The sequence below is a fragment of the Periophthalmus magnuspinnatus genome, chromosome 23 (genome assembly GCF_009829125.3).
Source record: "Periophthalmus magnuspinnatus isolate fPerMag1 chromosome 23, fPerMag1.2.pri, whole genome shotgun sequence".
Taxonomy (NCBI): domain Eukaryota; kingdom Metazoa; phylum Chordata; class Actinopteri; order Gobiiformes; family Gobiidae; genus Periophthalmus; species Periophthalmus magnuspinnatus.
Window position 1 is genome coordinate 17,702,891 of NC_047148.1, and position 24,801 is coordinate 17,727,691.

General features: G+C 41.3%; 1 protein-coding gene across 3 annotated transcripts in view; it reads left to right on the forward strand.

The window, feature by feature from the left end:
* The window catches only part of mzt2b (mitotic spindle organizing protein 2B), a 17,965-nt gene extending 2,260 nt beyond the window's left edge, over positions 1-15,705 (forward strand). The window contains exons 5-6 of one of the 3 annotated variants that reach the window (XM_055231862.1): positions 133-286; positions 15,284-15,705. In XM_055231862.1, coding sequence (XP_055087837.1) covers positions 133-278 — 146 coding nt within the window. In that variant the 3' untranslated portion in view covers positions 279-286; positions 15,284-15,705. Of the gene's footprint in view, positions 1-132; positions 3,078-15,283 lie in introns of those variants that run through there. The other 2 variants (XM_055231863.1, XM_033990367.2) reach the window with 2 other exon arrangements.
* Positions 15,706-24,801: the final 9,096 nt, after the last annotated feature.

The following is a 24,801-nucleotide window of genomic DNA, read 5'->3' on the forward strand; positions in this document are numbered from 1 at the left end:
TCCATATATCCATCTGTAATTTGTCTTTTTTCATGCTGTACAGTACAGTGTTCATATTTTTATGGAGCTAAGAACAGAAGATGTGAGTATCTTCTCTCTTTAACTTCGCTTTCTTACCCACTCTATCAACAGTGCAAAGGAAACCAGGAGTGAGTCACACTGAAAAAAGCAGAGAACCCACATCCCAGAGAGTGCAACGGCAGCCAAGTGCCAATAGAGGGCAGAAGACTAAGAGCTCTGGCAGCAGTAGCTCATCCTCTCAGATCAACTCTACATAAAGATTCAGGTTTTAATCTGCCACTGTTGTAAATTTGCTTACCTTATCTTGTTTTGAACTCTCTCACATATTTTGTTATACATAAATATATGGTGTGACTGATGGTATGGACATATAATGTTGAAAAACAAAATGCACATTTTGGATAGAGATCAGGATGTCGTCACACCTCATAGAGTTCCTAATGTTAAAGCTATGAAAATTTGTAGAGGCTACCTGCCAGTTGAGTTAAGTTAAGTGTTCATGTAAAAGTATAGACACAATATTATGCCAAATGTATTTACTAGTATTGACCATCTATGGTAGTGACCAACAGCTTGTCGGGTTGTTCCGCAGCTCTTGAGTTTACTTTTTATATTGTTTTATCTAATCAGTCTCTATGGGTGTCTTGGCTACTAACGACAAAGTTGGTGGATTTTGACAAATACCTCTGTCAGAATGTTTTCTAGAAATAATAAATCTATTTATCACACATTTGCATCAGACATGTATGTTGCCGAAACCTTGAGGATTATATTTAGAAACAGTATGGCCCGCACACTGGATGCCTCTTTTTTGTCATTTTGTAAATTATAACTGTTCCATTACGTTTTGTGTACTACTTAAATTTGCATATTTTATTGCTGCATTACTCTCCAGTGCACTGGAAATGAAATAAAGCAAGCTTGTTGTGCATGTTTTGAACTGTGCACTATACTTGCTGCTATTGAATAGTTATAGCATAATTGCCAGATGAGTAGTTTTTTTGTTTTGATGCTAAACTGATTTGTTGTCACTGAAACCATAAGAAAAGCATTATTTTATAAAGCAATTTCTCTCACATGGGGGCAGTAGAAGCACATTACCTTCGTCATCCTTGCGTCGGTCTTTATTGAATGAAAGTGAATGTAAAATGAATTTAGTATTTTTGTTCCTGTGTGTATATTTAAACTTCCCGCATTGACAAACTGCAGGGTGCAGTCAACATCCACACAGGGGTCTGTTGCAGTTCGTGTGGCTCTGGATGAGGCGGGCTGCAGGGCTTTATATAGCTGCTGGTCTTTTATGTGGCCGTTTGTCCTGTTTATGTGCTTCTGCCTCTCTTCTTCTCTCCTGCGCGCCCTGCACTGATGGCAGCGTGCCTGTAATTGATGGCACCATATTGCTGTAGTGTAGCAGGTTTAATGGGGCTTGACAGAGCAAGGGAAAGCGGCATGCAAGCAGGGAGGTTAACCCTTTCACACACACCTTCCTTCTTGGCCTTTTCTTCTCACATACCCTCTTGTTTTGGATAACTGACCACCGGTGCATGCCAACAGCGATCATTACAAGATTGCAATTCAGTTTTGAATGGTTATAATAATTTTGGTAAATTCCAAATATATATGGTGCTAACCAGTTTCTTTAACCTGCATTGTTTGGCTTGTTTCATAGTTGGTGAGAATTATTCTTTCCAAGTTGCTGCTGCCTGTACTCCCTGGTGTCACCTATAGGGGCCAGTGTGACTCTAGGCTTGCATTTTGGCCTGCCTGATTATTTCCAAAGGCATTTGCCCCAACATTTTGTATGTTTATTTTGTTTTTGAGGGAATTTCATAGCCACTACAGACTTTTACATTAAAAATAAAGTGTTATCCTTCACTCATTTGTTCAAATGTGTGCACTATATGTTTCATTAATCAATAGAGACATTAAAAGAAGCTATTGTATAGTGAAGAAAGCCAAACAGTGCAGTGAAGAATGAGGTAGTCGAAGCTGTTGGCAAATCATTAATGTAAAGTGTTGGTCTAAACCAAGTTCTCACATTCTCTTGGTGCAAGCTATTCCCAGGTGACAAAAAACTGAGGAGAGACACTATTTTAAGCATGGTTATCACACCTCTGTGTTTTTTTTTCTCCATCACTTTGATTCCCTCATGAGTGGTGTGCAGTGTGAGAGCGTAGTGTGAGGTGCTGCCTCAAATATCATACTGTTTTGCCTCTTCTCGCTTTCTCAGGTAGGTCCTTCGTTGTGAACCAGGGCCACATTTTGCTCTGCATTTATAGGCCTCTTCTTCTCACTTGTTGTCTTTGTGCATTCACTCCCCTCCCTAACCTCTCCACTTTCAGTCACCCTTCCTGCTAGCTTGTTTGCCAGGCCAGCCGCAGATTGGCTATTTCCTGCACGCGCCCAGTAGAGCCCTTATCAGTGGTAGAGTGCTGATTGTTGGTCTGTCTCTCAGGCTGACTGACAGTTGGGGCTGCGCTGCTGAAATGTCTGATTCGGTCAGTGTTTGTCTGTGGGGCCTTATCTCCATGCTTTATATTAACTGCCTTGACAGTATGTGTAGGCAGTCTCTCTCCATCTTAGTGCAGCCTCCACACCTCCATCCTCCGCCTCTGTTCCCTCACATACTCTCCACTCACTATGTGCAGTTTTCTCATCAACATTGTGATGGTGTGCTCACTCAACAACATACTTCCTCTGAATGTTCACAAAAAGTTAACTATGATAATTGTAATTCAAACTACATTTTCCATTTCTTTGTGTTTACTCAGTAGTAAACAATGCTGTTTCAACATTGATTTTTTTTTTTTTTTTTTTTTGATAAAAATACATTTTTTTTGTATCTTTAAAACTGCAATTACTGCAAATGACTCTTTACCCAGTGTATAATGAAACACCAACATGTTCACCATTTGTTCCTTTTTATTTCACTAAATTTATTTTACTTTTTGCCATCTAGCAGAAATTAGTGAAGTGTAAAAATATGTTTCATTTGTTTACATTTGGACAGGAAGTAAGTGATATTTATTAAATAACAATAAATATTATCACACCAGCATTTGTTGCAAAATGTTGTGCCTGTTTTGTTAACTTAAAACAAAACAGGCGTTCTTATTTTATGCATGTTTATTTTACTATTGGCATATAGGTCCCACTCTAAAACTAAAATATCTTTTGATCTAAACATGCCTCCTCAGTGCATAGGCTGATTGTAATTTGTTACCACAACAGGTAGTGAATATGTGCACCTATATTTCAGCAAATGTTTCTGTCACCTTCATTCGAGTGTACTACCAATATTTTCTCTTGACCAACAAGACCTAATCTTTTGTGTCTTTTGTGCACAGTGCCACTAATCATCACAGACCAAGAGGTAAACAGAACAATTTAAGCCTTATTTATTTATTCACTTGGTTAGCACAAGGCTGATGGCGGCTGTTAATAGCAGCTGTGGGAACAAACAGAGTTCACACTCACTTGGACCCCTATTGTGTAGCAGGCTGTCAGGTTACACACACTCCACAGCTGTCGGAGTTAGGTGCCCAAATTATATGTTTGCCCAATATAGGAAAGATCCACTGTTAAATATAAAAGTGTCAAAGTCTTGGCTTGTCTTAGAGATAAATCTAATGATACTCAGCAGAGGCGGAGTACTTTCAAAAAGAGAAAAAGTCACAATTTCTGTGCTGCAAATTATGAGCTGTTAATTGTTGACTGAAGAATAAACAGAGAAGAGAGGAGTTTAATCATTTCCCAATTAAATAGCAGCCAAAGGTGCTTTGTGTGCATGTGTATGTTACTGTGCTCCAAATTTCTTTTAATTAAGATAGAGGTTACCCCTCTATCTTTGTCTCACGTGTGTTTTTGTTGAATTCTCCTTTTCATGCAGTTTATCTTAGAATTTTAATTGCCTTTAATTGTGCATATTTATTTAATACACCTTACATCTATGAACATATTAAGAATTGTCTCCCTTTTGACGATTTATTTCTCAATAGCATGTAATAACAGTTGGATATAAAAGTTTATACATGGTAACTTTTCTGTTTTTGAGATTTTTCTTGAGGTTTGTTTGTAATTTGTCCCAGAAATGTGAGCTCCTTACTCCCTCTTACGATCCAAAGAGGTATTTCCTCCACCTTCTGATAACACTTTTTTAAACTCTTCAGCACACTGGCATGACATTACATGTTATATGAATTTCATAAAGTGAAATTACTACACATGAATGCATTCACAGGTCCAGGTGCGTGCAGCAGATAAAGATGCCTGCTGTGCTCCCCTGAGTAACGTTTAGTATGTCAGTGCTGTTATGTCATGCCACTGACACAATACCTGCCCAGTGTTTTGCATGTGTATGGGGATCGTGTGTACAGTTTTACCTTGCTGTGTTGAGGAAGGTTTCATCAACCTGTGTGCATGTGTAGGCTGTGAACCTTAACAGTCTGCTGCGCTGCCGCTCCATTGTGCTGGAGCCTTGTACGTGGGTTTTCTGGAATTACGCCAACAACCGTGCCTATTGTCCCTGCTCTCAGTATAGAATAAAAAGGACTGGCACACATCTTGTCAGTACCACATTTGCCTGTCTATCAAAGCTCACAACTAACATTAGAAATATTTACATATGCAACTAATCCAGTTAATGCCATAAACTGTATTTTTTTGTGCTTTGCATATCCAACTCTGTCAGTGTAGTTGCACATAAACATTTTAATCAGCCACAGTCACAAGTCAGGCAAAGCTTTGTTTTAGTCGAAAGTTTGGATGAAAAACCGCCCTTTGACTTTGTTCCCCTGTTAGCCTACTGTTTTATTATATCAGCCGCAAAAATAAAACATTAGTAGTTAGATTGAAAATACAGTTTCTAAGTTCATCCTGTAGTTATCCCGGCATGCAGAGCTAACTGTCGGCAGGGTAACTGATTTACAAGAATAAAGTTAAAGAATATGGTTGTAAAAGCAATTCAATGACAACGTTAAAATATTAAGTAACTAAATGTTTTATACATAGCAGGTGATTTCTGTCATAATTTCTGTCTTCCATTTTTGAGTTTCATGCACATTACAGTGCAGTGCTTAAAAGTGTACCCTATTTCAGTAACGACAAGCTTTAATTTCATACTTGGTAGAAACAGTAAAACCACACATTGCCTGTTCTCATTGTTGTTGGGTTTTCCTACTCTGTGCTATACCTTCCATCCTCTGTGTCTCTCCTCCTCTCTGTGTATTGGTGCACCCCTCTCCCCGGCCTGTTCCCCTGGCAGCCCCCGTGAGTGACACTTACAAATTACCCGGCGGCAGTGGCATTGTGTGTGACCCCTCTCTCTCATCTCCAGCCCGCCGCCGTTTTGTCATCTAATTACTGTGAATCCCTGGCCTGCTCCCCACTGCTGCATTTTTAATATACCCCCACCCTTTTCTCTCTCTCTCTCTCCCCTCTCCTCCACACAGTATGACACCCTTTCCTCTTCATTCACCTGGAGCCCACTCTACCTGGCTCTGCCTCCGCCTCTTGAAGTGTGTTCTCCCCTCTAACTGGCACCGCCTCCATTATCACTGCTCCGTCACCTCTCCTCCCTGTGCCTCCTCCATCGCATCAAGTGTCACTCCAAACCCACACGCACACCAATCTGTGTCATTTACGGCTTCTAGGAGTGTCATTAAAGTATTTGGTAAACATGTTGTTCATTTTGCTTGATCAATAGATGCTAATGAACTCACTCCACTGGCCAGATGTAGCCTGATAGACAACACCAACCTCTACAAGTGACACATTTGCAAATATTGAATTTACTATTTGAGGGCAATGTATGTGCATGTTGGTGCCGGGGCTGCAGTTAAAGCTGTTGTGCAGTTGATCTCAGGTTCTCCTGGCAGTGAAGGTTTTCCTGACTTGGAGCCAGAAGTTAGAGATTTAATATTTGAGGTAACACAAGTATCAACTGCTTTGACCAGAGGATAGATTTGTAAATCTTTACACTAAAAACATTAATAGATCAGGTGATTTTATTAACATGACATGAAGAACCTCAGCTTAAACAAGAAATACTTTCCATTTTAGTGTCTCACAAAAAGTCCTAACTCTGCTACAAATGATGTGCTTTTACTCTCACAGAATCGGCTGTGGACCTGTCAGTTATCATTGACGATTTCATATCAGTTGATCACAATCCAATAAAATTTCTATATAGCCTATATATATTTTTTATTGTTTAGCTACCTCAGTGGACCACTTCTAAGTAGGCTACTTTTTCTATCTTGACTTGGTTATGGCACATTACATTACTTTTTCACACATTTTGATTTCAAAAAGCCTGTCACATGCTTTTCAATAAATCAAGTCTGTGTAAATGAAAGTGAAGTAAGGATTTTACTATTTTACATTCATGGTTTAATTTATCATTAAAAAAATAAAAATCTGGATGTCTCTTCTCAATAGTAACAAATTTTTGCATTATGACCTCACAGTTTGGTGTGACATTTTGAGTAATTCAGTTCCACTCATGTTATTAAACGCAATGAATATTTTAAGCCTAAGTACATTTGTTTACCACTAAGGCACAAAGACGTGACCTATGTGACATTTGGATGTTTTTATTCCTGGTATAATGTAGCATCAGCAATACTATGGAGCAGAAGACTCCTAAGGCTGTATGTGCTCATATACAGTATTTCCTCCCACGTCCAGCTTCACCTATAGACAAAAACTCAATAGAAAAACTCAAGGTTAACCATACTGCAACTTGCACTGACTGCACTATGACAGGGCACATAATAATATAATTCCTATCATTCCTGCCCTCTCAGGAAGTTTTTGTGCGGGTCTTTGTGTGTTGTCCACATCTCCCCTGCCCACAGCCAGACGGAGCTCCCCCGCCGATCCCCATCTTCAGCTAGAAATCAGCCAAGCATGTCAGACTGCCGCTCCAGCACAGGAGGAGAGGGAGAGAGGGGGGATAAAGGCACAGGGAAGAGAGAAGGACAGATTCCTCTGTGATGTCTGAAGTACTTTTCATTTTCATTTTATTATTTTCTTTTTAATTTCTAGGTAACTCTCTCCATGAGTAAGTTTTATTTAGTCTAAGTTGATGACAGATGCCTTGGAGTTAACAGACGTGCTCGCAAAGGGGCTTCTCTCTAACTTGTACTGTAGCTCCGGGGCGTGGCAGGATTTAGCCTGGCCTCATTACCTTGTCACCAGTTTGCAGAATTATGGGCCTCTAGAGAGAACGGAGGACGGGGACTGATGGAAAGAGGGGAGAAGAGCGAGCTGACAGCAGACAAGCGCACACGGGAAGGACGACCTGGGACCGGGCCGAGGGGGGACCAAAGAAAAAGCAGGAGGTAATGGAGAGAGAAGGGAGGAAAAATATTGGCACAATGAGACTGAGAAGCAGGCTGGATGAAGTGCAAGAGGCAGTGCTGAAGCTAATGGTGTCGCTTGGAGTCAATCAATCATATTCAAACAAAAGCAGTAGGCCCAGGAGGATATTTACCAAGAGCTCATTTAATTAAAAGTCCCTTTGCTGATATTTATGGACCATCCCTCCTTCAAATATTAACCTTCCATGTCCTCTGAGGCTATAAGTCTGTGGCCAGCAGAGAAAAATGCACTTTTCAGTGAATTTAGGAATTAGGAAACACATGTTCATGTAGGCCTATTCATAATAATTCAATATAAAATAAAATTTAAAAATCTAATTATTCTTGTTTAATTTATGCCACACAGCCTGTTGCAGAGAAATGGGGTGATAGGAGATATATTTTGTCCCACATGTTTTGCTGGACAGTGGACAGATTTATGTGGGTGTTGAAAGGGGGACACAGACGGGAATTGAACTTGTATAAAAACATACAATATAATATATATATATATATATATATATATATATATATATATATATATATATATATATATATATATATACACACACACACACACACACGCACCCCCCCCACACACACACACACACGCACCCCCACACGCACCCACACACACACACACACACACACCCCCCCCACACACACACACACACACACACACCCCGTATGGGCTTGCCTCCCAACAGCCCTACTTAGTGAATATCTCTATAAATATCCTCTCCAATAAAGCCTTTGGGCCAGAAAATCAAAAATCTAACAACTTCTTTGGCCCATAGTTAAGACAATGTGACAGGTGTATGCGTCCCTGATTTTTCCTGTGCCTCTCCTAACCTGTGACACTTCACAGTTTGATGCTAGCTGATCACCTCTGGTGTGTTCTCACTCCTCTTTTACACGTACTGTATAATGCAAGAAATATATGCATCCTCTCATACTGTGTCCTCCTTAAGCTGCTGTTTAAAGTGTGAGGGCTGGCACAAACGCACATGCATCCAAACTGCAGGGAATATCAGTATTTCACAATGTTCTCAGCTTTCCAAAGAAACTGAGATCACAGGTAACGTTCACTAAAGACCTTAAAAACACTGGTGCTCACTTTGTGGAGGCTCCTTACACTCTTCAAGCACCCCTCTGAGAAGCACCTGTTTGTCACGTGTGTACATACTTAAACACAATGCTTGTGCATCTGGTATTTCCCCTTGTAGACTTGTGTGTTCATAATACTGAGGAGTGAAATATCTTTAACATCTCTATCTTTAAAGCATATACAGTTTATATGTTTTAAAAGTATTACTCAATATGGGATTATTTTATATACTGGCTACATTTGAAATATTATCTGTCAGGTGAATTCACAGCTCTGGTCTTGTTAACATTTTTTCAAAGATCACCTTATCTATGATTTGTATAGTCACAGATTATAATGCAATACGATAGAAATAATGTTTGACAAAATTCCGAAGACTTGAATGGTCTGCAGTAGTTTTTGTGTGTTGTTTGTCAATACATTTCTCCATATAGTCTCCTGCCTCTCTACACTAATTCAAAAGGAGCATACAGCACCAATGAAAACAAAATATTTTTTCATGAGCTATTTTAAGTAAAGTGAACTCATAAATCCTTTTGTCTGCATGCATTCATCCATCTTCTTCCGCTTATTTGGGGCAGGGAAGCAGGGGTAGTAATATAAGCAGGGACTCCCAGACTTCCCTCACCCTGGACAATTCCTCCAACTCCTGCAGTGGGACCCCAAGGTCTTCCAGGCCAGCCGAGAGACATACTCTCTCCAACATGTCCTGGGTCTTCCCTTAGCCTCCTCCCAGTGGGCGGGACATGCTCAGAACATCTCCCCAGGGAGGCATGCAGGAGGCATCCGGACCAGATGCACGAGCCATCTCAGCTGGCTCCTCTCAATGTAGAGGAGTAGCTGCTCTACTCCAAGCTCCTCCTGTGTGACTTGGCTCCTCACTAAGGGAGCACCCACCCACTCTGTGGAGGAAACTCATTTCTAGCACTTGTATCTGCGATCTTGTTCTTTTGGTTACCGTTCTTTTGGTTTATTACCTAAAGCTCATGACTATAGGTGAGGGTAGGCACATATATTAACCGGTTAATCAAGAACTTTGGCTTTGAACTCCTCCACTTGAGGCAGGGGCTCTCCACCCATCTGGAGAGGTCTAGTCACATTTCTCTGGTTGAGAACCATGGCCTTGGATTTAGAGGAGCTTTACATCACGCAATGCATGTTGCAGGTCATAGCTTGATGAAGTCATCAAGACAACATCAGCCGCAAACAGGAGAGGTGAGATTCTTAGATTCCACTCATTGTGCCCAGAAATTCTGTCCATAAAAACAATGAAAAGAACCAGTGACAAAGGGTAGCCAGGGCGTCCAGCATGCACTGGGGAGTGGTCTCACTTATTGCTGGCAATGTGAACACAGAGGAGCTATGTCATATAGGCACTGGACAGCCCTTAGGAAAGGGCCCCGGACCCCATACTCCCAGAGCACCCCTCAAACGACACCACGAGGAACACGTGGATCTACAAAGCACATGGACTGGTTGGGCAAACTCCCATGAACCCTCCAGCACCCAATAGAATGTAGAAAGCTGGTCTGGGATGAAAACCACACTGTTCCTCTTGAATCTCTGTCATGATCCGCACTGTCCGCTCCTGGTTTTCCTCCCTGTGTGCTCTTCCCCCTCCCTCACCTGCTTGTACCTGGAGCTGGGCGGAGCTCTCGGCTCCTCCCGCGCGCACCTGCTCTCCATCTGGCTAATCACCACACCTGCCATGGATAAGAGGAGATGGGGGAAGACACTCGGTGGGAGATCGTCTGTTTGGACTCACCCTGTCTGTGCTGTGTTTGTCGTCCTCACTTGTTCCTGTCGTGCCTGCGTTCCTGTCATCCCTGTGTTCCTGTCGTGCTACAGCTCTGGATGTCTCCTGCCCGCTCTGCCCTACGCCCGTCTGGTCTGCCTGTCGTCCTGTGATCCCTTCATGTCCCCAGTCCCTGTGTTTCCTGCTCACCTGCTCACCTCCGGATCACCCGCTGTTCGTACTTTGTTCAATTGTTACAATAAATACTGTAAATCTGCCCCGAGTCTGCATCCCTTGGTCCGCTACACACACCCGTTACGACAATCTCTTGAATATAGGTTAGATTCTCCTCTTCAGTACCTTAGCATAGACCTTACTGGGGAGGCTAAGGAGTGTGATTGCAATGTAATTGGAACATACCCTCCAGTCCCCCTTCTTAAACAGGGGGATCATTGCCCCAGTCTGCCAGCTCAGAGGTACTGTCCCCTGCCACCACGTGATATTGGAAAAGCAGGTCAGCCAAGACAGCCTCACAGCATCCACCTTCTCAGTGGTGCCTTGGCACCGAGAAGCTTGCCAACCCCCTCAGTGACTTCTGCCCTCCAGGGCTTTGGATGGTATATCAGAATTTCTTTTAGGCCAACTGTCCTCTTTCATGGCCTCCCCAAACTCCTCCTAACCCAGAGATTTTGCCTCTGCAACTGCAAGAGCTGCAGCATGCTTGGCCCGCTGGTACCTAGCTGCCTCAGTCCCATAAGCCGAGAAGGATCAATAGAATTCCTTCTTCAACTTGATGGCATCCCTAACTCCTGGCATCCATCCCCCGGTTGGGCTTCTTCCACTGCCAGTGTATCCAACTCCCCACCAAATGGTGATTGGTTGACAGCTCTGCCCCTCTCTTGATCCGAGTGTCTAAGACAAGCAGCCGAAGGTCAAATGACACAACAACAAAGTCAATCATCAACCTCCAGCCTAGGGTGTCCTGGTGCCATGTGCACTGATGGACACCCTTGTGTCCAATAACAGAACACCACTCAGGTTCAGATTGGGCAGCCTGCTCTTCTCAGTCACCCCTCTCCAGGCTTTACTGTTGTTGCACTCATGGGTGTTGAAGTCTCCTTTAGAACAACAGAGTCCCTGGTTGGTGCACTGTCCAGTCCTCCAAGAAGGTGGGTGCTCTGCACTGCTGTTTGGCCCACAGGCCAATGCACCAAATGTGAACCTCTCAACACCTCTTAAGAAGTTGAGTTCCAGAGCCCAAGCTTTGCGTGGAGGTGAGGCCAACATCTAGTCAGTAACTCACAACCTTCCGCACAAGCTCAGACTCCTTCTCCCCCAGTGAGGTGACGTTCCATATCCCGACTGCCTGTTTCTGTGTCTGGAGATCAGGTCGTCAAGGCCCATGCCTTCAACTGCCACCCAGATCTTTCTATACCAGCCCCTTACGGATCCTCCTCCATGTGTTGCACGGGAGGATGGCCCCATGTTGCTCCTTCAGGCTGTGCTTGGCCAGGCCACATGGAGGAAGGCCAGCCCCAGGTCTAACCCCAGGGTGGGACCCCGGTGCCAATCCTGACTACGTAAGCATATCTCATGTAACAGCTATTACCCGTTGTTTTATTCTTGAATATTTTGTTAAGGGAGTTGGGAAAACCATCAATAAAGACACTAAATACATCTTGCTAGTATTGACCCTTCGATTGGTAGTTTTTTGAGGATCTAAAAATGGTGCAGGGTATAAACCATTCCTAAAGAGGCTATATAATTAGGACAGAGCATGGTAGTCCACAGCCATTATTATTATTACCTTTTTTGTTTGCTTACAATTCCTTGTGTTTTACAAATGAATGTAGTAGGACTTTTTCACTCTAGTAAATAAAACCTTACCATATATATGTTGCATCGTTAGAATAACAAATGTCACAGACTCAATGTAGATTAGTAAAAATTAAAAGAAAATCTTAAACATATATTGTAGTACCACTATGAATATATTGGTAAATAAAATAATATGTGAGCACTAAACCTCGATCAGTTTATGATTATCATACTCAAAAAAAAAAAAAGTATTCAAAAATGCACTTTAAAGTTTTTAAAAGAGTTGTGGGTGAGATACAGTCAAACTGTGGAGAATTGTTGGGTTGGCTGATGCATAGATGGACAAACATGTGCACACCGAGACAGACAGGGGTTATTGCTGGAAAGCGTGAAGACAATAATGCAAACTGACACTTAAGAAATGAGATCCTGTTACCGTGGCAACAACAGACAAGGGGCATGGGCCTATCTGAAGGGGTGAGAAAGTGGAAGAGAGGGGTGAGAGGAGGAGAGTGGAAGAGAGGAGTGAGTGAGTGAGTAAGAGAGAGGGGAAAGAAGGGTGAGAGGGTGAGAGTGGAAGGGAAGGGTGAGATAGAGAGTGATGTTGGACGAGAGTAATAGAGAGAGTGGAAGACAGATTGAGAGTGGAAGAAAGGGATGAGAAAGCGTGAAAGTGGAAGAGAGGAGTGAGTGTGGGAAAGAACGTTGAAAGAGGGAGTGGAAGAGAGGGGTGAGAGAGTGAGATTGGAAGACAGGTGAGAGAGAGTGGGAGAGAGGGTTGAGAGAGAGTAGATGAAAGACAGAGTGGAAGAGAGGGGTGAGAGTGAGAGTGGAAGGGAGAGAGGAAGCAAGGGATGAGATAGAGAGTGGAAGAGAGAGGTGAGAGAGAATGGAAGAGAGGGTTTGCGAGAGAGTAGATGAGAGAGTGAGAGGGAAAGAGAGAGAGGGGAAGAGAAAGTGGAAAAGAGGGGTGAGAGTGTGAGAGGAGAAGAGAGGGGTGAGAGAGAGAGTAGATGAGAGAGTGAGAGGGGAAGAGAGGAGAGAGAGAGAAAGTGGAAATGAGGAGTGAGAGAGAAGGTGAAAGAGATAGAGGAAGCAACGGATGAGATAGTGAGTGGAAGAGAGAGGTGAGAGTGGAAGAGAAGGTTGAGAGAGAGAGAAAGAGAGTAAATGAGAGAGTGAGAGTGGAAGAGAGCGGGAAAAGAGGGGTGAGAGAGTGACAGTGGAAGAGAGGAGTGAGAGGATGGACTGGACAGGAGGAGTGAGGAGAGGCAATAAAGGTGACAGAGTAGAACACATTTGCCTGAAGTAAAATTATTTGTAAACCTGACTGTACCATTCGTGGATGGTGCTGAAGTAGCTGTTTGCTGCATGGACATGCTTTTCTGAAGGGCCTCTTCAAGTGTTTTCATTGTGGATGTTTACGTCAAAGAGAACCACAAGACCTCAGCATTACAACAGGATAACACATAATGTAGAGGTGGTTTAAGAAACATACAAAGACATCATGTGCTCCAAGCAGCTGTTTACAGCAGCTGTTTACTGTTTACTTTATTTATTAGAGAGGGAAACCAAACTGTACAAAACACGCATTGTGTTTGTTAGAAGCACTGTGGACTGGACAGTGTAAGTGGAATGTTTTTGCACCAGGCCTTTTGCTCTGGTTTTTTTTGGAGGATGAATTCACACTCACTGTTGGGCAACACTGGTTAAGTAACTTCAATACTCGTCTAACTGTTCCATAACAAGCACTTTTGTTTACTGGAATACACTATGGCTTATTAATGTTGTTTGATTTACCTTAATCATATACTTGAGGCTGATTATGATGCTGCTCCAGTGAGCTCTATGTGGACTTTTTTTTCCCTCAATTTTGCTTATGACTTTATTTGTAATTGTAATCTTCATCTAAAAAATACTAAACCATAAAAAATCTGCTGCATGCATGCATTGTTTAAGAATATATATATATATATATATATATATATATATATATATATATATATATATATATATATATATATTTTTTTTTTTTTTTTTTTTTTTTTTTTTTTTTGAAATGTGAATCCAATCATCTGTGCAGCAACTCTCTCTTCTAACCATGGCTAGAATCAAGCTGCACGTTGCTGCCATGTTCTGGTCTCTATGTGTATAGACAAACACACTGGCACGCACACACAGAGGCAGCAGCAGAATTGAATGCGATAAGGAAGTGAAAAATGATTAACCCCAGGTCAGCTCTCAGCCCCAATCTCAGCAGCGCTCAAAGAACATCCTCGCCTGATTTACACTCGTCATGTTCCACAGCACACATTTGCATATATTTATTAAATTCAGCTCACATCGGAGAATAAAATATAACGGGGGAGGGGGGTAGGGGGGGTGCACTGGAGGAGGGGGAGTTATTTAAAGGAGGCGTGTTTCTGATAGATTTGCTTTTCATTCATATTCATTTAGGTCTTTTCCTTTTCTCACTGTCGCTCCATGTTTTGTTCATTAACATGGGGGTCAGAGCAGGCATCAGATGTGATGTGTGGAGCTGGTCAGCGCAGCCAGTTGACCCTGTTATCACTCTGACAGAATGTGTGTTTTATCTGTTACTTAGATAAGGTACTTTGCATGAAAGATGGTGATATAGTCAGAAACATGAAAATTAGGTTCTTTAATACATAGTCTCCCGTGAAAGTGGCCCTCACTAAAATAAAACCAAGAATCGATTTGTTGGTGCAAATTGACATGCATTTCTAATTTCTGTCTGTTTTTGTTACAAAATACAATTTGGGGGCATTTTATGTTAAACTGCAGTTATGATTTTATATTTTGTCCTTTGTAAACCTCGGGAGAACAGGAGTGGTGAATACCTGTTTAAACTGCAGAACTGGGAGAGACCGCATCTTCATTGTGGCATTTCACTGTGTAGAATGCAGCTAATGTTTGTATTATTGTAAAATGGCTCTGTGATATTTTAAAACCCTTTACATGTATAAACTGCGGCCTCTGTTTTTCCTAAATAATCACAAGTAAGTATAGAGAAGTGGGTGGAGATAGGGGTAAGTGAAAACAGACATTGTCTGAGCACTTGTGCCTCAAACGTAGGGTAATGCAGGATTACTCAAACATGCATGAATCAAAATATAGCTTTGAATAAGTTAATTAATAGGGAACGCCATTATGCTTATAAAAGTTAATATGACATAATATGTTGTCTTTATTCTTCTTCATGTGTTTTTTCTTGTGCAGGTATTGGAGCTCAGTCCATCACTGTATATGAGTGAGTAGCATCCTTCACACATTAATTCAATTAAGAGCCCAGATATACAGGAACACATGGAGATTCCCCTCTAAACCCATAACCTCTTTGGTGGGATGCAAGAGCAGTAACTACTTAAACCAGTTAAAACCAGTGTAAAAGATGCAGCATAGAGAGCAGGTGGGCTGTGGTGATGTGAGCAGCGGTGGCATGACCAATCAATAGGCCTGGGACCTGTCCAGTGCTCTAATCCATCAGAGGAGAGCCAGGAGAAGACACGAGGCCAGGAAGCCATCACTCACACGACCCGGGCCTCAGACGGCTAAAAGACTGGCACAGACATAAATCACCAAACACCCTCTGATGGACTCACATGCATCTATATCTCTGTGCTGTGTGCCTGTGTATGTTATTTGAAGGCAATTATAAAACGTAATGATCAAAAAATAAATACATTACTAAAATAAAATTTAAAAAAAATCATTAACTGTGTCTAGTGTTGGTTTCTAGTCTTATATTTTTTCTAAAGGCAGAGTTGGCCGATATACATATGCTTATCTTTTTTTTTTTTTCAATTACTGTATTTTACTTGTAATTAGTATTTGTAAATTCACATTTGTTACATTTACATTGTTTATAGGTAATTTCCATGAAAATCCAACATTTTTTTTTTTTTTTCTATAAACCTATTTGTTAAGTCAACTACATTCAGCTGTTATATATTGCATGTCTTCAGTGTATATATATATTTGTTAGAACAGTGCATATTATATTGTGCTTTTACTGTACAGGAAATATCATATTATTTGAGTAGAAGTGGTAAGCCGCATGCCTACAGTACGAGTTGTGAACATCAGCAGTGCTCTCTATGGCTTGTGTATGTCATTGTAAATATAAGTAACAAACAAGCTGCTCTGAAACAAACAAAACAACAACCAAAACAAAACAACAACAGTGAGGAAACAAAAGCACAACATTGGCGGTCCTCCACTGAGTGGCGGTCTGCCAGACAGGCTGCTGCCTCCCGCAGGCCTGTCTCATCCACACTGAGACAATTGGCACGAGGGCTGTGAATGTCTGTGTGGCTGCCTGCGTCTCTCTCTCCCTCTCTCACACGACACAGAGGAGCATGGCACAGCACCAGCGCTCTGTGCCAGCAGACATCACAGTGAGGTGGGCCATGCTGGGAACTGCTTCAGGAGCTAAGCCTGAGTGAACTACAGCTGCAAACAAGCCAACCTTCACCAGAGCAAAGCCAGGGGCCACAACAGACAGGACGAGGGACAAGAGCATCACATGTCTCCATATACATTGTGCAAACATGTGTCAGAAAATATACAAAATTAATCATAGACATGAGATGGTCCAAATATTTTCTTTCTGTCATTCTGACTTGAGCCGATACAAATGTGTGACTAGTGGTTGCTAAAATGAAATACAGTATTACACAAACAGGAATGAGTGAAGCAAATGTGGGATGTGGTTATGGCTCAAAAAAACCTTTGAATAATTTTAAATTGTAAGCTTATAATTATATAAATCCTAGCTTAGAATAATATAAGGTAAAAAAAAACAAAAAAAAAAACATTTAAAATAAATATTGTATTATTGTTATTGTATAATGTTACCAGTAGTTCAACCTGAATATTGTGCAGTGAGTGGTGTTTGGTCCCATGCCATGTGTATGCTGTGCCAGCATCAGCTGCCCCCCTCAGGCCTGGACCTCCCGCACACACCCCAACCCAGCTCCTCCCCGCTGCTAGCCTTTGTGGGCTAATTAGCAGTGAAATTGGTGAATTGCAGGCTCTGGCACACACATACACCCACCCACATGCATACAGTGGCTGAATTGCAGGCTCAGACACAGCAGTGGTGACACTTCAGCACAGCCAAGCGCCACTCCAGCCCCTCAAAAGGTCCTGAAATGGGCCAGGGTGCACAAAGGAAAGAGTGGAGAGGAGGACATGGGAACAACCAAGTAACAAGTAAACAGAGTGAACATGTACACAGTACACATTTTGTGTTTTTGCTGACCTGGGTTTTGTGAAGTTGGAAAGTGAATGCATAAAGCCTGCGTTTGTGATTTGTCTGATGGTTGACACCCATTGAGCTCCATTGCCAACACAGCCCATAAATTACCTCCATATTAACATAAGCATTACAACCATGTGTACGGGTCTCATTTAAAATTAAGAAGTGGTAATTATGTAGGGAGGAAATCTAGTAAGAAGATAGGGGAGAGAAATGTCCACTCACAAGTAAAGGACAAAATGATAAAGTTCTGAATCAGTGGCAATCTCTCTTTGTACATGTAATTTGATGCCAGACCCCGTCACCCTAGAAGCAACATGTTTCTCAACAGGCTGCACTGAGTAGCTGCAAGTACTGTTGTTATGTACAAGTGTTCGCATGTGCACCCATTTGTGACTTAAAAGTATAACAAATTAGCAAAGAAGAGTTTGTGATTACATTTCATATTTACTAAATTGTATTTCATCTAAGAATAAATGTGTGTTTGTACTTCCCTGCATGTTACTTATTTTCTGCAAATGGCTGGAAAAAGTGAAAATACTTGTTTATCAGCTTGTGTGCTTTTTAAAGTGACTGACATGTTCCACACTCTCTCAAATGACTTTAATGTGTTCTTCAAGCTGTGAGGAGAATATAGCCAATGCAACTCTACCACCAGTGTAGTTTAATTACTGTAGCGGAAACAGAATTAGAAAATGAAGAAAAAATAGAACTGATTCTCTCGTGAGATATGTGCGTTTGTCATTGAATTGATCATCATGAAAGGAACTGTAAGCCCACTTCTTTTATTATTGTGATTTTCCGTCATTAACAAGTTTGTGTCTTCTTGAAACTTTGCACACATACAGAATTTTTAATTTCTAACTGATCCACTGCTGATAATAATAAACTAAAAATATCTGTAATTACAATAAACAGTACACACAGTAAAAAGGTGTGAATGTGAGAGCTGATATGAGCTTAAGTTAATTCTCTTGATAGCAGCATTTCAAGCACACAAGTGTGAGGCCCATCATAACTCTATGGTCTGGGTGTGAATAGAGGAGCCATGTTGTCTTGGGAAGTGCCCAGCTCATCCTTCTTTGGCCTGTGGTCCCTAGGGAAACATTAGTCTCTTAATGCTTTGTCATCAGCACAGGTTAATGGACCTCACAGCAGTCTGTTAAAGAGAGAGATCAATAAAAAGTGTGTGTGCAAACTGATAAGGCCTAAAATAGCAGCTTATTGTTTTGGATCATTTGAATTTAGACAAAAGTAAATATTATTTTTACTATTAAGCCTTCAGTTGAAGGACCTAGGTTTTGAAATACAAAATACTAAAAGAGGTGATTAGACATTAAGTTATTAATTAACTTTAAGTGTAAAAAAAAAAAAAAAAAAAAAGTCAAATTGAATTAAAAGCTCTTTTGTTATATATATATATATATATATATATATATATATATATATATATATATATATATATATATATATATATATATATATATATATTAAACAATCTGTCATCCCTATTAAACAACAAACATTGACAATACAGGTTGCAATTATAGTTGTAACACTGACAGTCTGAGTTAAACTCATCAGGCTGCACAAGGTTCCTGGGCTGATCCGAACACACATATGTGGATCCAAAGCTCTCTCTCCACAGCTCTCTCTCCACAGCTCTCTCTCCACAGCTCTCTCTCCACAGCTCTCTCTCCACTTCATTTATTCCTCCTTCCTTCCCTCTCCATCTCCAGCAGAGCAAATCCTGGGCCTGATTCGAAGTGTCTGGCACCTTTTGCCTAAATCGAGCTCTGAGTGGGGCTGAGCAGAGGAGGAACTGGAGAAAAACAAAGGAAGTCGGGGAAGGAGCCAGGAGCCAGTAAGACAAGGTGTGAACACCCTTTTCAACACTAGCCTATTGCACAAAAGGGACCTATCTGGTCTATGTGTGATTTAGGGATATGTTCAAGGCTGCAAAATACGACATGGTTTGGGGCATAGATTGGATAAACTTCTTATTCACACCAAATAATTCACAAAATAAAAAGTAATTTCAAGAAAGCTTGTAGAGGTCTGGACTCATAGAAAAGCCAGGCTGGATTTGTGTAAAAAATTCTATTCATTTTCTTTTATTTTTTTGGTTGCAGCTTGAAACACCAATTTGCTGCCAACGGTTTATTTCTCATTAATGTGTTTTGACAGTTAATGAGTGGACTGCTGTTTGTGAGAGAGGCAGATCAACAGAAAGGAGAATGCAGGGAACAACATGGAGGATGGGTGAAATTCATGTTGATAAATCATGTGGTCAGTAGCACAGGCCTATGTTTATCTCCTGCTGTCAGTGGAGTATGGAGGCCGAGATACTGCTCACACTCACATATCAACAAGGACGACACAGCACTGTTGTTACTTGAGATATACCCCCCCTCCCCTCCCTCTTCTCTCCTCCTGCTCTCCCCTCAGACAGCTTCACACGGATGTGGAGGCCAGAGATAGCGCAAATCCCCCAAATGTTTTCTTTTTTTTTTGCTTTGTCCATTGCCCCTCCCAGGCACCGACCGCTCTGCATCAGTCAGCCGTTTGCACTGATTATGGTTTGACTAATTGAACCTAAAACGGAGAGCTGTATCTGGAGGGGATCTGATGTTAAAATGTATATGCAAAGTAAATTGTATTATCTTTCAAAGACTTACTATTTAATAAATACATCAATCAAAATAAGTGTCGCCAATATACCAGATAATATCTACAAAATGTATAATTAGTTGTGTAAAGAATTGTAAAATAAATATTATGTTGGACTTGTTTATGTCAAACAAATATTCACTACTATGTCAGAGCACATCTGACAGCAGCAACAAAGGGGCAAAGGTCATGATGTTTTACAGATGTTTATCTAATTACCTTGCACTTGATTATTTCATTTGTGAAAACTGTAACAAGATGTTATGCTTTATCACATGTTACAAATAGCTGATTGGACCTTGGCCCTGCACCAGCAACCTATGCATGTGATTCACTACATTACTGTGTCTGTATGTTTGACAGTTGGGAGTATCGCGGTGACACTGTGGTGGCCTCTGCAGAAGACAGGAGCTGCAGCCTGTCGTCTGCATACATATGTGTGTGTGTGTTCAACAGGCCGCTGGGAACAGAGACAGATTGCATTTTAACAGCCATTGCTGTCATCTCCAACAGCTGTCCTCTTCCCATTCTCTATTCACAGCTCTGTGTTTGCATTGTCTCCCTCATGACCTCCCTTCAAAGACCCACGGCTGCAGGGACCAAGGCAAGAGGCTGAAATGATTTAGCAGGAAAAATAAAAACACACCAGTGAATAGCAGATGAAGTAAAATGTAAATGAGATTGAAAAGACAAAAGGAGAAAAATCAGGATCTTAAGTAAGAAAGCACTGTCCAGTCTCCATCAGTTCGTGCACAGTGTTTAACATGTATCCCAAATTCCCCACCCTCCCTCCCTTCATGCCCCATCTTTTCTGTGCCTCCTGCTACAGCCCTTGCTCTCCCCCCTCCTTACCCTGTTTCCCTCACGTGTTGTCTCTTATCAACTGGAGGAACGATAAGGCTGCTATCTCCCCATGCCAGGGCATTGACATGATGCTCGAATGCATAATAACTTCACTCATCTTTTTAATCAATGCGCCCAAATGAAGAATTTCTGAAGGGTTAACAGTCAGTCATTGGCAGGTTTAGAGCTCAAAACACGATAAGGTTTTCTTTGCCGAATCAGTGGGTAGAGTCTGTGTAGACAATATGCAAATCAGTTGTACCCTACTGTTAACTTCTGAGGCATTGTGGGCTTGACAGTTTTACACATCCTCTGAAAAATGTGCGAGTGAAGAAATTGGTGGAGGGGCTGCAAAATTGTTGACACATCTAATGCTCTGTATCTTATCTTAAAACAACAGGAGACACATTAACACATCTACAAGATATTTGTTTCACTGCATATGTGTCAAAGATTTGAATGTGAAGTTTAAACGTAACAATTAAGCCTTTTACCACAACAGACACACACTGCAGTTTTTGGGATCGTTCCCTGTAAGCTCTGAATGGAATCTGATTGTTATTGAGTAAATTATCAAACACTTCTAAGGATAAAATTCTGCAGTGCTATTGGCTAATTAGACGTGCATATTAAAACCACTATATACTTAAGTTGAAACTACACAGAAACAGTTAAAATAAAGTTACAGGGAAGCAGAACTTTTTCTTATTGATTATTTTAAGGAGAAAATATGTCTAACCTGCATTCTAACACAAACAGTCACCTATGTCACTCTAAAATCAATCTTGTACATGTTATAATTGAATAGGGCCCATAGACACGTCATGTTCTTCTTTATTCCTTACCAATCATCACCCCTTCACCCTAATTTCTAGTTATCCCTACACACTTCTGTACCCCTCCCTCTTCTTCTGGTCCTCTTAAGTCCAGTCCATAGGTCATCGTGGTGATGAGGTCTGAGACGAGAGATAAGAGAGGCCAGAATGGCATTACCATGTTCGATGCTTACTGGGTGACACAGGAGCGATGGCTAGATGAAGAAATAGGATGAAAAGGAGGATTGAGCAGCGAGGAGGGGGCAATCTGCCACCGTTTGAAGTAATAACACATTAGTGATGGCCATCGCTACATGTTTGGAACAGCATAGTCTCTGCACACACACAAGAGAGGAGACAAACGCCACCAACAAACACAAACTACAGAGCTGTGCTGGTGTGTAAATCTGAGCACCCCTCTGCTCCCCTCCGTCTGTGGCTATCAGCCTGGTGCAGCAGGGCTCACAGCTGATAGCGCTGCTGTGGGGTTGGAGGTGGAGTGGGGGTGGGGCTCTGTGTGTGTATGTGTGTGTGTGCTGGAGCTATGGGACTCTCAGGCTTACCCTGGTCCCTCAGATATGGGGTCATAGGTCAGGAGGGGCACCGAGACTAGCCCTGGTTGGAAGGAAGATTGCTCTGTGGATGTGGGTCTCCACTTTTGTCTGCCTTTGTGTATACTTGTACAAATACAGTTACACTGTGTAGAACTGAATCTGCTGCGATTATACAGCCAGCACTGCTCAGATTCGGGTGCATCATCATTTATTTAAAGGTACACTGAGTAGCTTTTCTGGTGGAGAGGATGCACCTGCTTGTCTTCATGGAGATCTTATTGTTTGCCTAGAAAGTTCCCCAGTATGGCATTATACTTATCGATCATGGATTTATTTCAATTACAGGTGTTTTTATTGCTAAAAAAAATCCCTTGAAAAACATGCATTTTTACTGTGTGCGGGGTCGCCTCTTCACAGATCTGACCTGTAACTTAGCCTGATGGCTTCAGGTGCTTGTTTTCATGGAGATACATAAACTGAATGCTTTGCTCTGGAACATTTCCAGCAAAGCCATAACGTCTTTGTGAGACAAGCAGGTGATGGACCCTGAAGTTGCAGTGCACCTTTAAATAATGTTTTTCATGCATACATCTTTGTGTATATCTATATAAGTGAATGTGTAGAGTGTAACAGTGCGTCTGTGATGTTGGTTTGGTGACTCTTGTCTTCACAGTTCTCTCAGTCCACATGTGCGCAGGTGCAGTGCTTCTTGAGTTTGGCTTCTATTCCTCTGGTGCTACAATGATTGCAGATATATAATCAATTTGTGGGACACTCATCTTGCACCAAACTGGCAATTTGACCCCTGCAGAGAGCGGGGCTGCACTGACACTGAGCGGGCTATTGTCACAGGTGCACGCACACTCCTGAACCACATGCCAGCATTAAAAAGAAAGAAAGCAATTTCCTTTGTTTGGCATCCACCAGTGTTTTACTCACATTGGGATCTGACAATACAAGTTTGGCAAAACTTAATGATATTTCATTTGTAAGTGGTTTAGAATTGAGATATGAAACTGTGTTATACAAATAAAACTTCTAAGGATAAAAAGACAGCAGCATATGTTAAAAAAGCAAAAAATAATTAAAAATAAAAATAATAAATAAAAGTAAAATTTAAAAACTAGTAGTAATAATAATAATAAAAACAACAATAGTAATAATAATATAATACTAATAATGAGAAGAAGAAGAAGAAGAAGAAGAAGAAGAAGAAGAAGAAGAAGAAGAAGAAGAAGAAGAAGAAGAAGAAGAAGAAGAAGAAGAAAAAGAAGAATGTGAAACAATTCAAATGATATCCAAATATTGGCAATTGTGTTTTGTTTTTTTGTTTTTTTGTTTTTTTCACACCAGCAAAACTATAGACTTGACTATTTCAAAGATAGTTTCTTGATTTTTAAAAAATGTATCCTTTCAACTGTGAAAAGAAAGTGTATTTCCAAGCATTCAGCCTGGCATTTAGCATAAGGGTTTCATTTCAATTAACTCTATTTCAAATTGATAAAATTGTATGTTATATTTTATTTTATATTTTGGTGTTACCTCATTGTGTATTATTTAATTTAATCAGTTCTTTCAGTTTATGTTGAACATATTGTCTGTTAACTTTGCCTTTGATGGCTGTTCCTTGGTGGCCACAGGCCCTCTGCTCTGCTTATATACACTCCTTCAGTGTACCCCCCACCACCCCTCACCGCCCCCACCACCCCCACCACTCCCCACCACTCCCCACCACCCCTCCACCCTCTCTCTCCTCTCTCTGCCTCCCTCATCCTTATCTCTGCTTTGCCGTCCTCAGTAATTATTATTATGTGCTGCTGAGATAATTCGAAAGCTGTGAGTAGAGAGAGTTGGGAGAAAGAAAAAAAGGATGAAAGAAACAGTGGCTGTGGCTTCCTGGGTTGTGCTTCTCTTATCTGACCTTGGGCAGAGCCACTTATTGTTAGGCAAATCTCATGTGCAGAAAAACGAAGCGTACGGCTGCATGAGGGGTGGCATAGGAGGAGGGAGGAAGGGGGGTGGGTGGGTGGAAGGAGTGATGTCAAGAAAGAAAGCTAGAAAGGAGGAGTGTTACAGCGGGATAGTCAAGACACAGAAGAATCGCAAGGAACTGAGATGGAAGTGTGGAAATTTACAAAGTGTGCATTTGTGTGACAGGCGGTAGAAACTGTATATGATGACAAGACATGAAAGAAAAAGTTGCAATAGCAGCAAAGAGAAATAAAATGAAAGGAAGGGTTTATAATATGGTTATAGTTGAGCTATTCACTTAACAATGCTCAGTGAAGTAGGCTAAAGTGTTCAAGTGGAATCGCATACTGAAGTGCTTTTTGTTTTTAAGAGCAGGTGTGTCACTTTGACTATATCATATATTTGTATAATTATTGTATATTGACAACCACTGACTGCAGCTTTTCATGATGTGTCCTTGGTAGAAGGGTGCTATATCACAAAATATCTCTGACAATTTGTTTACAGAGAGTTCTTAAATCTTCATTTCATTTGTGTTGGGCGTTAAATGTAGCTACTGTCCATAGGGACTGGGGAAACAGTGGGGCACGTGGTCCTGAAAGGGAACCATAAATTCCCATCAGT